Raw genomic sequence first — 18,356 nt, 5'->3', positions numbered from 1 at the left:
GACATTTCACTAGGTGTTGGATCAGGCTGCCTTTGATATGCCAATCAGTGAGATCCTTAGCGGGGATCAAAACCTAGGTATGTTGGGGCAGTTTGAGAATTCATCTGAGTGGATGATCATAGTGACAGAATCAGCCACTTTGTCGGACAAAGGGTAATGATCGGGAATGCACTCTCTCTGATGGAAACCAAACTGCCGGCAGTTGATTTCAATCGTTGGAATTTTGTTTTGCAAAATTAATATATTTATATATATATGTACGGTTTCGAATTGTTTGCAAATGGTTTTAATTCCCAGGATCCATGTGAGAGGAGAGTGCGGCACTGTTCCTTGCAGCCGAGGGAGAGGTCATCTCTTGTCGGGCAGTGCTTGATCATTAAGGGCTGAGAGGTTAAGTGTAAGACCATTGAGGATAATACCTGATGAGCTAATCTTGCACCTGCCCACAGTCCCTGGGTTTTTATAAGATGGCCAGGGACCACTTAATGTAAGTGTTGGGCCCATAGGGTCCATATGATGGACTCAAGGGGTTCATTGAGTTTTTCAGTGAATTCGGCTGGGCCTTGTTTTAGAGGCTGGGCCGAACCCATGTGGCTGGTGTGTAGATCAATGCTTGGGTCCCACGCCATACAAAGAAGCCCAACTGGGCAGCAGATTGGAAAGTAATTAGACACTGAACACTTAATGGGCCAAAAGCCCATTCGAGGTGGGCTGATATGATCACCCATCCATGGGGCGAATTTGAGATTAAAGTTAGTAAAAGGATTGGGCCTTTAGCCTTATCCACTCTTAGAGACCAAATTCAAATTAGATTTGAATCTGGTAACCTCCTGATAAGATCAGGAGTAAGCTAACTCTATCTACAGAAAGGATTAAGATTATCCCCTATCCAAATACTGATTTGGATTGGGATAACTCCTAAAAAGGAGGTTTCTTAATCAAGAAGAAAGGAGGAGATTTCGAACCACCTTGAAGAGGTATAGGATATCTCCTGCGAATTGAGAGAGGATCTCATTCATACTCTCCAGAAAAACAGAAAAAGCAGTTCAGCCTTTTTCGTTTTGAAGATCTCCTCCTGCCGCCGCCATCTGCCATTTTGCAAGATTAGATCTTTGCAGAAAAGAAAGTCAAGAAATTTGTTCTTGACATCAGTCTTGCAAGAAAGACTGAAAAGGATTCAGTGTTTAGTACTTCCAGAGGATTCTTGTGAAGGATCCAGTGTGTAGGACGCACCCTGCTGGTTCTGTTCCACTCACAGCTGTGTCATCTTCAGCAGGAACGGATCTTGGAGCATTCTTTGGGCGTGAACACCAACTTTGGGAGATACTGCTTCTCCGGATCAGGTATATTCCTCCCATGTATCTTTTGGTACAGATCTGGTTTGATTATGGTTCAAGTAGGATCCTTGAATATTGTATTCTAAATTTAGGGAATATGATTCCCAGTTGAGAGAAGGTAGGAAATTTTTGAAATTCGCCCACCCATTCCGCAACCTTTATGGCGTCCATTAGATGGATCCTACCATTCTTTCACTTGCCTCCGATGCCACCGTCGGTTGACCGTCCACCCATCCGTCATGTGTATACACATCGCCCGCGTGTACCGGCTGCAGCTCCTCCAGCTTCATCACCGTCGACAGATCCAGCTCCAGCTCCGACACCAGCCTCCGACCTAGATCTTCCTATTGCCTTCCGGAAAGGTAAACGTACTTGCACCCTTCACCCTATTTCCAATTTTGTTTCACTTACCCACCTCTCCGCCTCCCATCGCCAGTTCATATCTTTGTTATCCTCCGTGGTTGTTCCTAAGGATGTCCAGAAAGCCCTTACCTCTCCAGAGTGGTGCCGTGCTATGAAAGAAGAGCTCTCTGCTCTGCATCATAATCACACTTAGGATCTAACCGCTCTTCCTCCTGGGAAGCAGGCTGTCGGTAGTAAGTGGGTGTATAGTGTTAAGTACTTGCCAGATGGTCGTGTTGAGTGCCTGAAGGCGCGGCTGGTTGCCAAAGGTACTCCCAAACCTATGGCATTGACTACACAGAGACATTCTCCCCGGTTGCTAAGATAGGGTCAGTTCGTGTCGTCATCTCCCTTGCAGCTATGTATGATTGGCCTCTCCATCAGCTAGATATCAAAAATGCCTTTTTGCATGGTGATTTGCTCGAGGAGGTCTACATGGAGCAACCACCCGGGTTTGTTGCTCAGGGGGAGGATGGTAAGGTATGCAAACTTAAGAAGGCTATTTATGGACTTAAACAGTCTCCTCGAGCATGGTTTGGTAGGTTCAGTGAGGTGGTCAAGAAGTTTGGTATGAAACAGTGCCAAGTTGATCACTCTATCTTCAGTTTTGACTCTTCGGCAGGCAAAATAATATTGGTAGTGTATGTGGATGATATCGTTGTGACTGGGAATGATAAAATGGGCATTGACAGATTGAAGGCATTCCTACAGGAACACTTTCAGACAAAGGACCTTGGCAAGTTGAAATACTTTTTGGGCATAGAGGTAGCAAGATCTAAGCATGGCATTAATTTGTGTCAGAAGAAATATGTGCTTGATTTACTGGAAGAAACAGGGTTGTTGGGTACTAAACCAGCTGAGACACCTATGGAAACAAATACGAAGCTGAGTAGTGATATAGGTGAAGTATTTGAAGACCCTGGCAGATACCGACGACTTGAAGGCAAACTAAACTATCTAACCATTACTCGGCCAGATATTTCATTTGCGGTTAGTGTGATGAGTCAGTTCATGCAGAAACCTTTGGTCCCACATTGGAATGCAGTGCTATGGATTGTGAGGTATCTGAAAGGAGCTCCTGGTCGTGGTTTGTTGTACAGGAGTGGTGGAAAACTGGTAGTAGAAGGATACACCGATGCTGATTGGGCAGGTTCTATGTCTGATAGACGATCTACCACAGGCTATTGCACCTTTCTGGGGGGTAACCTGGTAACGTGGAAAAGTAAGAAGCAAACAATTGTGGCAAGAAGCAGTGCAAAAGCAGAATATAGGGCCATGGGACATACTGCTTGTGAATTAGTGTGGCCGAGGAACCTTCAACAGGAAATAAGATATGACATCAGTACTCCAATGAAGCTCTATTGTGACAATCAAACAACGGTTCATATCTCTTCCAATCCAGTGTTTCATGAAAGAACCAAGCACATCAAAGTTGACTGTCATTTTGTGAGAGAGAAGGTGCTGAATGGGGTGATAGAAACTACATATGTTAGTACGGGAAACCAGTGGGCAGACTTGTTTACAAAAGGTTTGAGTCGGGGGAGAGTGGACTACATATGTAACAAGCTGGGATTATATGATATATACTCACTAGCTTGAGGAGGAGTGTTAGTGGTGTTAGTGAAGGGGTATTTCAATCTTTGTACTTGTTGGGAATGTTGATGTGTACGGTTATGTTAGTTCGAGTGCCTCTTACTTAAAGAAGGGCACTCAAGTCTTTTCCAATAAGTTAATAATATAATAACAGGTCTGGCCGAATCTAGGGAAAACTTTTCTCTAATTCGAACCAGCCTTTCTCTCTTTCCTCTCTTTTCTCTCTTCTTCTTCCCTCTCCTACTTCTTGTTGTTTACTTTACTTTACAGTCAACGAACAAGACAAAATTCTAGGGCAGGTCAAACTTCAACAAACCTGTTGGGTGCAAATGAGTTTTCACTATCAAGCATCGTGCAGATGGGTCAATTGAGAGGTATAAGGCTCAACTTGTTGCCAAGGGATATGCCCAGGTATATGGGATAGATTACACTGAGACCTTTTCTCCAATTACTAAGATGACTTCGATGAGAGATTTTTTATCCTTAGCAGTGAGCTATGATTGGCTTCTGTATCAATTTGATGTTAAGAATGCATTCCCGAATGGTGATCTCACTGAAGAGGTATATATGTCCCTTCCTCTTGGTATATATAGCAAGGAAATGCAAGGTAAGGTGTGCAGATTGAAGAAATCACTTTATGGCCTGAAACGATCTCCACATGCTTGGTTTGACAGGTTTAGGGCTGCTCTTGTTAAGTTCAGCTACACTCAAACTCAATCAGATCATAACCTCTTTGTTAAGAAAAAAGGCACTCTGGTGACATTTCTTAATTTATGTAGATGATATTGTGGTTACTGGCAGTGGTATAGAAGAAGTTAGTGCTCTCAAGAAGTTTCTCAGTTCAAAATTTGAAGTTAAAGATTTAGGGGAGTTGCGGTATTTTCTGGGCATTGAGGTTGCTAGGTCCAAGGAAGGTATCTTTATTTCTCAATGGAAGTATGTGCTAGACCTTCTTACTGAGACTGCAAAACTTGGTGCTAAACCTACCTTTACCCCTATTGATGTGAATCATAAACTCTCAGCTAATGATGAAAAATTTTTAGCTAGCAGGGGAGTGTTTCAACTGAGGCAGAATATAGAGCTATGGCCCATGGTGCTTCTGAGTTGTTATGGCTTAGATCTCTCCTTAATGAGATGGGTGTTTCATGTGATGAGCCACTGATGTTGTATTGTAATAACCAAGCTGCTATTAACATTGCTCACAACCCATTTCAGCATGATAGAACTAAGCACATTGAGGTAGACAGACACTTTATACGGGAGAGAGTGGCTTCAGGAGAGGTGTGCCTACCTTTCATTGCATCAAAAGAGCAGATAGTAGATTTTTTAACTAAGGGAGTCCCAAAGGTAAAGCTTCAACATTATGTAAGCAAGCTGGGCATGATTGACATCTATGCTCAGCTTGATGGGAAGTGTAGTGAGAATGGGCCGAATGGGCCTTAGTGTTCTTTATTTATTTTAAGTAGTATTTAAAACTTATGTTTCTTAGTTATGGGCCTTCTTTTATTGTCTTTAATTATTTCTTTAGTGTTGGTCGCCCCATTAAGGGCATCTAAGTAATTGTACTCAAACTTAGAATTATTAATAAAAGTGATGAAAAGGGGCTAGAGAGAGAGGTTTGAATTCTTCTTTTTTCTCTTCCTTTCTTTTCTTCTTCCACAACCTACTGCTGAAACTTCTTTCTTCTTTCTCTCTCTTTTCTTCTTTTCTTGTGTTATCTAAATTACTATAAGTGTAATTTTCAACTGAAGTTATACAAATGGTAGCTTAATTATATTGGAAATCTGAAAAACCCGAAAACAAGTTCCAAGGAGAAAAACTAGGGTTTTGGAAGTTAAAAGTAAAAGAAAAGGGTTGGAATTTCTGAATTTTCTAATGTACTACTAACCAGATCATATAACAGTCTCAAACCCAAGTTTTGACTGGATCTTAGTCCTTAGATGGCTAAAATGGATGTTAAATGCTTGAAAATGATAATAGAGAGACAAGAAAGAGAGAACCTTAGGAATCACTCTAAGAGGATCTAGAATCACTCCATAAAGCATTACATGCAAGAGAAATCAACACCCAAGGTTTTCACTCAAAAATCTACACCAATAATAAGATAAAAGAACTACTTGCAAGTGAAAAAATGTAGGGCAGAACACTGTTCACCCTCACCATGATTATGGGAACACCACTGAACCCTATAAGAAAATAACATCTATAAGATTATAACTTCCTATCTACTCAACCTATGATTGTGAAACTTGGAATTTAACCAAATAATGACTAGACAAATGACTCCTACAGATTAGACCCACTATTAATAACTTAAAATGACAAAAACACACTTGCATGCCAAATCAACTTAACTCCCAAGAATTGTCATCTTGCCAAATCAGAACTTGCCGATAATTGAAATATCTAAGAACAAGCAAAAATTCCACCTCCTTACAGATACACGTGATATGAGTATGAAGATGCAGATGTAATTGACAACTAAATCAAAGTACACACCTCACTCTCAGAAATTGCTCCAGAAGGAATTGGACGATAAGGTTCATTGATTGCATCAATCTCTCGGTCATACCAATCATTAATTGTCTACAGGAATGAAAAAGGCAGACATGATATAGTCCAATTGATAAGCTTAGTATTAATTCTGGTGTATGAGCAGTCCAAGGAAAAGAGAATACGAATTTTACATCACTGAGAAAAGCTACCTGTGTGTATCCAGTGAGACATGGTCCAGACATTATCATGCAAACAATTGCCTTGGCAACATCTTCCAAGTTCCAGTGGAAGTTTCCTGTGTTATTTAAAATATATGTATGATTACCAGGAGGGCCATGAAACAAGAACAAGGAAGTACTGTTATGCAGTTGGTTCATAAGGGTAGCAATAGGAATACAATATTTGATTTTCAAAATACATCTGAAGAAAAGCAGCATAAGAGCTTCATCCTTGACCATGTAATGATGGTGTAGCCATGTCAACATGGCAATCAGCAAAACATTAAGACAGCTTTTTTTTTCTTTTGAGAAAGAGCAAGGTATTTGTATTATAACCCAAAAAAGGAGAGGGGGTCCCAAAAATACAGTCAAAATATGTACAGTAAGTATCTCCAACAGATAATTGCATGAAGTGTTAATTACAAAAAAAGGATTGGGATCTATGAAATTGTAGCAGTGGTTAGCACTTTGAAACTTGTAGACTGAGCACCAAGATAGGATTCTGCTCACAGTATTTTGGATAATTTTATCAGGTTGAGCAGAAAAACCTTTCAAAATTCTGCTATTTCTCTCATGCAAAATTGTCCAAAAAATGGCATTAGGAATCATAAACCAAATCTTCTCGCCTTTGTTGCTCATTCTCTCCATGCGCTAACACGAGTGATTCCAGGGCAGATTTGGGGAAAGCCCAGCAGATGTTAAGACAGTTTCCTTTCTTACCCTTTTGCATACACATAAGTACATAAATAGGTATGGGGTATATTTTGATGACACAGGATTGGATCTTAGGTTTTTTTTTATAGATAGGATTGGATCTTAGGTTTTTTTTTATAGATAGGATTGGATCTTAGGTTGTAATTATGCAGCACAAGAATTTACAAGAAAATCAGTAGTAATGGAGGTATTCGATTAATTTTTTTCTTAAGGTTTAAATAGAAGGTTTACATATTTATCAGTGGTGGATACCCTAGAAAAACAGGGGGCAAATAGATCTACCTTGTACTGGGCAGAACTGTAACTGTTTGTATGTGTGTGTAGATTGGGTTAACGCAGTGCTGCAACCTATAACTATTGTAATTTAATATTTCTCTGTTATTCATAAAAGTCTTATTTGCTGATCAAAAAAAAGGTTTACATATTTATCAGTAGTTATTTGATGGTTGACATAAGTCAGCTTAAGGTTGTTGAATTCTGATATGCACTAAAAGAAATAGAATCAGTGCCAGTGATGTAATTGGGGCAACACTAGTAATATGTATATACCTGTAGTAAGGGCAGTGTGATCATGTTATTGTTTTTCTTTTTTTTATTATGTGATTATGTTATTGTTTATCTTATAATGAACAAAAGAAAGGAATCAGCTGCCAAGTAGCCCATCCCTGTTTTCCCCAGTTTCCTCTTCTTCTCTAATCTTTCTTCTCATTCTATCATTTTTTCACTGCTAAGCTCTGATCAACACTTCATATCAAAACCTCCTTTCTTTCACTGAGTTCAGCTTACCACTCAGTCATCATGGTACCTCGATGATGTCATCACTGTACAGAAACCAATTGTAGGAATTGGAATTCTTCCAGATTCTGGTAGCTGATCATTTGTGGATACTAGTTACTACTGATGAACTTTCCAGAATTTATTGAAGAAGGTAGAGTATTAATTTCTAGTTTTTTTAGAAAATACAAATCAGAAAAATCAAAATTGAGTTTCTGTCGATGGAGCTGAAATAAGGAGTCAGTATTAAAGATAACTCTTAGATTTTATGTTGTTTCACATTTGTGGATCATCCAGATTGTTGAGATTTGACACTATGAAGGCCTGTTTTCTAGATCATATTTATTACCTAGCTCTAAAATTCCATCTTGATATGAGTTATCATGGCTGTGACTATTCTTGGGTTATGTCTATGGTTATCATGGCTGTGACTATTCTTGGGTTCTATTCTCCTAGATATGAGTTTTACTCAGTTTTCCAAATTTGTCATGTTCATGTGCTGATTCTGGAAAAATTTAGTGTAGGTTGTTACATCCAGGAGTTGTCCAGGAAGTGTGCCTGCATACAGTTAAAGTCTGATTGTGTCTCATCATGTTAGGAGACAGTAGTACTATTGAAACCAAGGACGGTACCATCAATTCCGAAGTCCCACACTTCAATATTCAATCAGATGAACTTATTTAGAGTGATCGCAATCTGCAAGATTATATATTACTAGCAAATGTAAGCAGGAATACATCAATGGAAAAATAAAAGAACCCAATGGAGATGATCCCATGTACGAGAGGTGGGACTCAGAATTCTATGGTGATGTCTTGTCTATCACATTCAATGGTTCGACACAATAGTAAAGATTTCTTGTTCCTTAAAACAGCGAAGGAGATATGGGATGCAAGTGCAGAGACATTCACACAGAAAAAGAATATTGCCCAATTCTATCAGCTGTGCCAGGAAATAGCTCACCTCCATTGGGGGGAGAAATCCCTTGCTATTATGCATCTGTTCAAATTATGGACAGTGTTTTAAAAGGTGTGGGAGGCGTACACCTGGAGGTGCGCTTCCAAGCAAGGCGCCCCCAAAATTCCCTGAGGCGTATGCTAGAGGATGTTTATGCCTCTGAGGTGAACACTTCAGGTGCAAGAGGCATATGCATTTTGCATGAGGTGTGCTAGAGGTATATGCCTCATGCACCTCACGAACAACACATACAAAAAGACAGAAAAAAGAATAGAAAGGGAAGGGAAAGAAAAAGAAAGAAAGAAAAGAAATGGGAAGGCAAGGGAAGGAAGCTTCCTCCTCCCCCTCCTCCTCCTTCCTTCTCATCCCGCTCCTCTAAAAGAGGCTTACGCCTCTTATACTCTGGACTATGCCTCATGCCTCCAAATAGTAGAACACCTCACGTCAGGCCTTTGCATTTTAAAACATTGATCATGTGTGCTTAACCATGCTATTCCTTTCCAGTCTGCCCCTAGCTCCTCTAACCCCCCCCCCCTTTTGAAAAAAGGTAGGGTATTGTATTGTATTAAGTATCAATATAATTATGAACATCCCAAGTACAAAGAAATTCTATACATTAAACCCCTTGAGAATGGCCAAAGAAATCTATAGGCAAAAAATATTGATTAAGTCCCCAATACAAATCCTTCTAATCAAAAACCAGTCCCTGATTAAACTAAAACAGAGATTGATTGTAGCTTCTACCAGGTTCTTTTTCTGTTCAAAAACCTACCCTTTTCTCCCAAGCCAAGTGGCCCAGTTAACTGTCACTGGTACCTCAACCCATCATCCCCTCAAGAGGTCAATGACAGAAGAAGGGTGACATCCTTGCCACTGAATATCCTTCAAGAAGTAAGACCAAACCTTGGTGGTCTTACTTCTCAAAAAGGCTATAGAGAAATCACAACTTATTGCAGAATTCATCAAGCTAGGCATGTGTGACATCAATGTACCAGCTTAACGGGAAGTGTTGGTGATGTAACTGGGTCTATATTAATAATATGCGGTCATACTGTAACAGGGGCAGTATGATCATTTGTTAAGAAGGAAATAGGATGTCAAGTGACATATCCCTGTTTTCCCATCTCTTCTCACTTCTTCTCCAATGTTTCTTCTCATTCTATCATTCTTTCCTTTCCAAACTCTGATCACCATTGTATAAGCACTATTATTGCTTTAGGGTGGCTTCTTTTATCTACAGCCAAATAAAATGGATTTCTTTGAAGGAACAAGGTTGTGCCCTAGGTATAACCTTGTAAGTCTGCATCTATTCTGGTTCTGTAATGGCTACTTCTGTAAAAGCTACAAGTTCACATCAAGGAATGTGCATAGCGGTATCTATCAAAAAAGAAAATGTGCATAGTGGTGTAGATTTATCCTAGCATAACAAGCAAATAAACATCAAGAAACTCTCACCAAAACAAAAACAGAAAACCCCTCAGACGCATGAAGCTTTTCACCTATAAGCCCTTATTTTCTTTAAAGAAAAAAAAAATGAAGTTGACATTTGACAAAAGCATACAAAATTTTAGGAAAGTAACAAAGGTAATAAAAATAATGGAGTTCACCTATAGAAAAATGGTTGCAGAATATTTTATAGAAAAAAGGAAGTCAATGTTGCACATTCTATAAACATTTGAATGCCTGGCAGGAAAAACCTTTATCTGAAATACTAAAAGAAACAAGTTTGTCAAATATTGAGTTAACCTTTAAAAAGGGAGATCTATTGGTCTAAGTCTTAAGAGACATATATGGGCATCCAAGACTAGTTATTAGTGATCATCAGTATCATTTGAGACTAGTAGATTTTACTAAAGTAAATAATGGAAAACAATGAAATCCCCTTTCAAGGACAATAGAAGGTTTAACCCTTAATGGCAAGTTTAACTACTCAAGATAACAGGTATGCCTATACTGAGATCAAGGACGGCCAAGCACAGGGTAAGACAGAAGGCTAGAAGACTAGCAATAAGACAAACAATTGAGATGGAAAGCTACTCCATCATGGTCAACAATCTAATAGTTAGCCTGGAGGAAAGCTGGCCTGGTGATAAAGAATGGAAACTAGGTCCAATGAACAAACGAAAAAATGAGGGACCTTAAAAGACAGTTCAAATCAAAGAGAGAGGGTTAGTCTGATTCAGATATCCAACGGCTCTCTGGAACCTTCCTCTATCGCAAGTTATTGACAGTTGTAACATGTATTGGACATTGAGCAACTCCAAGATCCAGTTAGACTTCCGAAAAGAATAAGCAAGTGATCAATAACATTAGATCCATAATTTGTTATTAGGCATATGGCAGGAAATCCATGACAATGCAAATAGTTTTATTGCCTTCTCAATATTGCCTAGATTTTGGTGGCCAACAATCAAGTATCAACCATATTATCTGAAAGGATGCTAAGTAAGCCTATGCCCAGAATGACTTCACACCCAAGAAGAATGTTTATGTACAAGATAGAATTCACTTCTTTCAAAGTTTCCAGGGCTGGAAAGGTAGCATGGAGTATCCTTCCTGCAGCAGTTTTTTGGGCAGTATGGTGTGAAAGAAATAACAGGCTATTTGAAGGAAGACAAACTCCAGAAGAAGAAATTTTTAACAGAACTATGGGGATGACACATTCTTGGTTAGCAACTCATCAATCATTCAAAAATAGGCATATGTCTCCCTTTTTTGACTCAGATTTCCTATTTGTAAGGAATCTATGGTCTTTTTTTGGTCTTTTGGAGGGTTGGAAATCTGTGGATAACTGTTTTCCTGCTGTATAGCTTCTCATTGTAAAGAGGCTTCTTTGTATTTTGGCTTTTGATATTAATGAATTACTTTACCTTCCACTGAAAATAAAATAGTTTCCATATCTTGCATTTCACTAGATAAGCAGTGCTAATAACAGAAATTTTTGTATGGCTAAATAGTGATTGTCTTGTGCCTGGATAGGGTTTTTATGTATGGGCTGTACATAATACATTTTCTCATTATGCATCCTAATTTTTATCATTACCCTTACCCCATTCTCAAAAAATAAAAGAAGAGGAATCTCATAATGTTCCAGAAAAAAATCTAGAGCCAGAAAGGAACCTAAATGAATCAACTTAAATTTTGCTCCAGCAGATCTCCTAGGTAGGCCCATTTAGTAACAGGTTGTGCGACATGTCAAAGGACCAATTTTTTGTGTCTAAGAAAAAGAGGTACAAGACATTCCCTTCCTATAATACCAGAGCACCAACAAATGCGGGGAAAGACTTCAAACTTATAGGCTACTCATTTCACAAGATAGGAGGATACCAGAGGCAGCAGCTCCACAGACAACCCCCCAAATCAATGGAGGCCAAGTCACGGGCTTTGTGAGTTGAAGACGGATCTTCCATTTATTCTGCACAATAAGAACGGTAAAATCAAATTTCAGCCTGCACAATAAGCTAATTTTGCAAGAACAAGGAAAGGTTGATGCATTTCACAAGCAATATAGCATTAAAGTAGAATATTTCAGAGACGCATTCCTGAGGAACTTAGTTGATGCTTGGCATGGATGTGTTTCTAGTTTCGGTCTTTGTACTTGATTTTTTGCATTGGATTTCAGGAGATTGAGCTTTTTGGGCACATGATACAATCATAATAATTTATTATTGTTTTGAACACGTAGATGACACCGGACTCCATTAGGCACCACATAGGACACCCAAAATGGAAGCACCCCTCTGTTTGGGGAAACAATTTTTCGAAGCTTCCCCTAACACCTCTATGCACATAATCCTATGGAAATGGTAGTACAAACACTTGCACTTGATCTTGCCCGACCAAACCAAACAGGACTTCTGGAAGGTAAATCCAAAACACCTATGTGGGGCGTAGCTGGACTTTGGGTACAAACACAACGGAAAAATGCAGCCATTCCATACACAGTCTTAATTTGCATTTGAATACCACATGGGCGAATCAATTCATTTCAGTTTTTATTAGCATTTTAATGCAGAAATTCATTGTCACCTGGATTTATTAGCATAACGGCTTAAAAAGCAATGACCCAGCTATCCAGAGTCTTGAGAGGGGTAGCTAGATGAGGACCTAACCTCGGGCTTTTTTTTGCACTAAGTGGCAACTCTCAAACTGAAACCCGCATTCTCACTCTTGTCAGCATTAGATTTTACCATTACACCAAGCAAATGACCCCAAGATAATGACATCACGATAAATCAAGGAGTGGAATTTGGTGGAGTCTGGGAGGATAGAAAAAAGAAAGGGGAATCTACTGGATAAGATTGAAAGCCTTGACTTTAAAGAAGAAAGGGGAGAACTTGGAGAGGAAGACATTGAGCTCAAGAGAGATTTAAGAAGACAGTTAGAGGATTGCCTGCACAAGGAGGAAATTAGCTAAAGGCAAAAATCTCGGTGTAAATGGGTGCAGGAGGGGGCCAGAAACACTAGGTTTTTCCACTCTCTAGCAGAAGACAGGAGAAGGAAGAACCTGATCTCCAAATCGGTAGTAGATGGAGTTGAGCTAGTGCATCAAGAGGAGATTGTCGGGGCTTGTGTGGAGCACTTCAAATCTATCCTAAGAAGGCCTGTGTGTAGAAGGGTGTGGATAGAAGGTTTGGACTAGCCAGATGTAGGGGTGGAGAATAGGAGAAGGTTGAAGAGAAGCTTTAGTTTAGAAGAGATCAAGGAGGCTGTATTTTCTATGGATAGAACAAAAGCCCTGGGGCCGGATGGGTTCACTATGGGTTTTTATCAGGACTGTTGGGACATTTTGAAAGATGATCTTTTGCAGGTATTTGGAGTTTTACAGGAGAGGAATTGTCAATCCGGGTGTGAATTCCACATTTATAGCCTTAATTCCAAAAAAGAAAGATGCTTCCCACCCAAAGGATTTTAGGCCAATCTATGGATAGAACAAAAGCCCTGGGGCCAGATGGGTTCACTATGGGTTTTTATCAGGACTGTTGGGACATTTTGAAAGATGATCTTTTGCAGGTATTTGAGGAGTTTTAGAGGAGAGGAATTGTCAATCCAGGTGTGAATTCCACATTTATAGCCTTAATTCCAAAAAAAAAAAGATGCTTCCCACCCGAAGAATTTTAGGCCAATTAGCTTGGTTAATAGCTTGTATAAGATCATTGCAAAAGTGTTGTCTTTAAGGATAAAGAAGGTTTTGCCAAATATTGTTGCACACTACCAAGGAGCTTTTGTGCATGAAAGACAAATCACTGATCAGATTTTAATTGCTAATGAGAGTGTGGAGAACTTTAAGAGGGATACGAAGAAATGAGTGGTTTGTAAGTTGGACTTGGAAAAGGCTTATGACTTGGTGGACTAGAACTTTTTAGGAAAGTTTTGATTAAATTCAGGTTCGGGGCTAGATGGTGTAAGTGGATCATGGGTTGTGTCCGGAATTGTCATTATTCAGTGCTAGTGAATGGGACAGTGGTAGACTTCTTTCCAGCCAGTAGGGGTATAAGACAAGGAGACCCCCTTTCTCATTTCTTGGTCATTCTAATTGAGGAGGTTTTGGGGAAATTGATTCACAGAGCAGATTCTAGGGGGCTCATTACAGGCTGGAGAGTTGGGAGGGCGAAAACCCCTCTTACTCACTTGCAGTTTGCTGACAACACGATTCCGTTTTGTGAAGGTAGTAATGTGAGCTTTATTAGGAATTTGAAGTCGGTGATACAACTGTTTGAGCAAATATCCAACTTGAAAGTTAACCTTGGGAAAAGTTGTGTTGTGGGGGTGAATTTGGAGGAGGGAGAGATCAGGGAGAGTGTTGAAGTATTGGGGTGTGAAGTCTAGGGTTGGCCTTTGAACTACTTAGGGTTGCCTTTAGGGGATAATCCCATGAGAGAGAGCTTTTGGAACCCGGTGGTGGAAAGGTTCGAAAAAAGACTAGTGTCATGGAAAAAGAACTACCTCTCTCTTGGTGGGAGAATTACTCTTATTAAGGCCACGCTTGCTAATTTACCTATCTTTTTCCTGTCGGTGTTTAAAATCTCAGTGAAGGTTGCTAATAGATTGGAGAAGTTAATGAGAGGTTTCATGTGGCAACCAGGAGAGGAAAAGAGGGATCATAGAGTGAGCTGGGAGATAGTTTGTAGGAGTAAGACATATGGTGGCTTGGGGCTTAGGAATATCAGGAGAAGAAATATGACTCTGTTGGGAAAGTGGTTGTGGAGATTCCCAGTAGAGAAGGAGAAGCTTTGGTCTAGAATAGTGGCAAGTATTCATGGGCTGGAGCATAATGGATGGGACGCTGGAATCAGAGCTAGGACCACAAGCAATTCTCCTTGGAAAGCCATTCATGACCTACTTCCAGTTTTCTCCCCTAATATCAGGTATGATTTGAATTCCGGTAACTCCATAAAATTTTGGGAGCAAACCTGGGTGGGGAGTGCCCCTCTAAAGGATCAGTTTCCTTCTTTGTTTGCTCTTTCTGATTTGAAAAATAAGCCAATCTCGTTTTTTACCACCTCGTCCTCTTCCATTTCTAGGATTGGGTGGAACTTGGGTCTAAGAAGGGATTTGAGGGACTTAGACTTTGACACTATTTTAAGCCTTATTGCAACTCTTGATAACGTTGTCTTAGACCCCATTAGGGTGGACTCCAGAATTTGGACACCTTCTCCCAATGGCATTTTTACTTGTGCTTCTTTCTTCAAAGTCTTAAGTCAGTCCATCAGTCCTACCTTCGCTCCTTTTCCTGTTGATGAGGTTTGGTGCAGAGCAATACCTCCTAGGGTTGGTAGTTTTTGTTGGGAAGCCTATCTGTAAAGAATCAACACTGGTGATTTACTCCAAAAGAAGAGACTCAATACTTGTTTGTCACCTCAGTGGTGTGTTCTCTGTAAAGCGGATGGGGAGACTGGTCTTCACCTACTGGTGTCTTGCCATTTTGCGAGGTCAATTTGGGAATGGGCTTTGTCCCTATTTGGTTGTTGCTGGAACCCCCCATCAGACTTGCAAGGCCTTTTTTCCCCTTCTTTTTTCAGGTGGCAGATAAAAGGGGGAAGGACAATGTGGAGAGGACTAAGGGCTACAGTATGTTGGACACTTTGGGTAGAAAGAAACTCCAGGATATTCTCAGAAGCTCAAAGAGGAGTAGCAGATATGAGGGCTATCATTCATATTAGGGCAGTACAGTGGCTGAAATCTTTGGAGCTTTTCACAGATTACACTGTGGATGACATGTTGAGGAAGTGGGGTGAAATTGCAAGTTGCACACAAACTAAGTCAATAATGAGTGTGGCTTGGACCTCTCCACCTAGTGGATTTGTGAAACTAAACTTTGATGGGTGTAGCAGGGGAAATCCGGGACAATCGAGGATTGGGGGTGTTTTTAGGGATGGAAATGGGGTCATTTCTGCCATGTTCTCAGGCCCAATTGGAGTGGGTGACTCCCTTAGAGCTGAGATCTTTACAGTTATGGAAGGAGTCCATAAAGCTAAGGAGTTGAACATCAGGAAACTCTTAATTGAAAGGGATTTAGAGGTGGTGATAGGGTGGTTGCTTAAAGATCACAATGGCTTATGGAAGTACAATAATGAGAGGAGGAAATTCAAGTGGCTAGTGCGGGAGATGGAAGTTAAGATACGTTGGGTTAAAGGATCGGCTAATTCCCTAACCGACGGTTTAGCTAAACAAGGGGCAGAAAGGAATTCACTTTTTTGGGCCAAGCTGTAACTTTAGTGTGTTTTCTTTTTTTTCTCTTTGTTTTTTCCTTTTTTTGAGATTCTTTGTTGCTCTTGGAAGATAAGTGCGTTTGTCTTCCTTTTGTAAATCTTCTATTGATGAATTAATGAAAGTGTTATTGATAAAAATAAAAAGATAATGACATCACAATCTGTATGAATTATGACCATCCTTTTAATGGCTTCATTTAGATTATGAAATTAATGCTTTCAAATTTTAAGAAATAAAATGATTTCACACAATGTGGATTCTTAATACCAGCATGGGACGCCTAAGGCCTAACACAATATTTGTAAAATATTGATTTCTTTTCTGAAAATCATTATAAATTCTTTTCTCAGTATCACATTTAGCATTCTTCGCCTATGATTCCCAGGGCCTCCGCTTTTTTTCCTTGGAGATATCAAAATCATCCTTAGTTCAGTAATGCACCATTTAATTACTTAGAGCGATTTGTTCTTGCGACAACTAAATTATGAGTCCCGGTGAATTTTAGACCATAAATAAATACAGGGAAAGAAACAGAAAACTCACTGTTTCTTGAGCTGCTCCCTTGATGCCAAGGAGCTGGTTCAAATTCGAACCATTGGCCGCAGGCGCTTTATTGGGTGCTTGAGGTTTTGCTGCTGTCACACCGAAACATCAAAACTTGAATCCCGTGGAGGGATATGAAGTGAAATTCGAGTACAAAATTAAAACAAAAATAGGAAAAATGAATAACGGAAAAGGTAAAATGAACAGAAAAGAGAAGTAGAAGTACAGAGAACCTTCGTTGGCTTCAGTTTCTGCTGCTCTTACTATTAGTCTCTTTCCTGAGAAAATTATTCGTATTTTCTACTCAGCAAGAGGAAGAAGAGAGATTCAAAAGTCGCAGAAATGGATCCTATTCAACATACTCTACCCCAAATGGGGGAAAAACACTCAAGTCTCAACAGAACTCACTTGAGTACGAGAATGGAACAGAAATCGGTGCGGCAAGCCTACTGGTTGGAAGACTGTGGACCTTAGCGTTGGCTAATCTAATTGAAGAAACCGTGTTCAATATGGTCGCCATTTGCTAACGAAGCTTCGACAGGGATTTTCCGATAAAACCAGCGAGGCAGATATCGGGAAGGGACAAGGGAGCGCTTTGGGGCGAGGTGATATAGCTAACCAGTAAAGCACCTGCGATGGATGTCGGATAAACAGAAATTAAGGTGTAGCCCAACAAGAAAGCTGCGTGATTAGATAAGATTCAAAGTTAACGAGATCCGATGGGTGACACCTGACACGGTCCAATCCCATGACATACCGATACTATCCTCCGAGCCGTGGTGAAATCCCAGCCCCAAGTCAACCGTGTATCAGGAACATCTTCCAATGATTAATTCAGGACTTGCTCTCAATGCACGCTAAGATGTATACGTAGGGCGCTAATGGAGCGCGCCCAGTGGGGCGCCAATGTCGACTCTCAACTAGAATTGTTCATGGGCCGGGTAGCCGGCCCGGCCTGGCCCGTCCGGGCCCGCACTCGATGGCACGACTTGGTCATGTAATTAGGCTTGCGGGCCTGACCTCGGGCCTAACACAATAAGCCCGACTGTGTTTCGGGCCAGGCTCAGGATTTGTCAAAAAAGATCGGCCCAGCCTGACTCAGCATTATATATTTTATAAAATATATAATATGTATTTTATATATTATATAAAATATTAAAATAATGTAATATTTATTAAAAGATATATTTATAATTTAATATATATATATATATATATATTCTTTATTATTTTCTTTATAATTTCTCTCTCTCTCTATTCAGCCACTTTAGCAGTAGTAATAGTAACAGTATGGACTAAATTTCGGGCTCGAACCTAGGCCCAGGCTTCGGGCTTTTTATGAGGGTTGGGCTCAGGCTTGGGCCTTAAAAAAAATCTATTAATGCAAAGTGAAAGCCCGGCCCATGAACAGGTCTACTCCCAACATATATGTACATGATGATCCACCCTTGCAGTTGAGATAGTCACTCGGTTTCTCTCCCAAAGTGGAGGGGCGGGTTCAAGCCCGGCACTCCGTGGCATGACCAGTGGGGCTCATGTGCACCATGCTTTTGCGTTTTGCCCTACTTGGATATTCTTGGGGTTTTTATTGATCAGTCCACCCTAACAA

At 40.1% G+C, this 18,356-nt stretch overlaps 1 protein-coding gene across 3 annotated transcripts in view; it reads right to left on the bottom strand.

The window, feature by feature from the left end:
• The window catches only part of LOC148870391 (chlorophyll synthase, chloroplastic-like), a 41,878-nt gene extending 24,300 nt beyond the window's left edge, over window positions 1-17,578 (bottom strand). Inside the window, exons 1-7 of one of the 3 annotated variants that reach the window (XM_088969958.1) lie at window positions 17,505-17,578; window positions 17,156-17,377; window positions 16,981-17,025; window positions 16,748-16,839; window positions 11,819-11,906; window positions 6,038-6,123; window positions 5,832-5,918 (exon numbers count right to left, since the gene is read on the bottom strand). In XM_088969958.1, coding sequence (XP_088826084.1) covers window positions 5,832-5,918; window positions 6,038-6,123; window positions 11,819-11,906; window positions 16,748-16,839; window positions 16,981-17,025; window positions 17,156-17,267 — 510 coding nt within the window. In that variant the 5' untranslated portion in view covers window positions 17,268-17,377; window positions 17,505-17,578. Of the gene's footprint in view, window positions 1-5,831; window positions 5,919-6,037; window positions 6,124-11,818; window positions 11,907-16,747; window positions 16,840-16,980; window positions 17,026-17,155; window positions 17,422-17,504 lie in introns of those variants that run through there. The other 2 variants (XM_088969957.1, XM_088969959.1) reach the window with 2 other exon arrangements.
• Window positions 17,579-18,356: the final 778 nt, after the last annotated feature.

Source organism: Nelumbo lutea, chromosome 2, assembly GCF_056320005.1.
Source record: "Nelumbo lutea isolate HS-2025 chromosome 2, American lotus-T2T, whole genome shotgun sequence".
Taxonomy (NCBI): Eukaryota; Viridiplantae; Streptophyta; class Magnoliopsida; order Proteales; family Nelumbonaceae; genus Nelumbo; species Nelumbo lutea.
The sequence above is the reverse complement of the archived record's forward strand: the minus strand, read 5'-3'. Positions and strand labels throughout refer to the sequence as shown.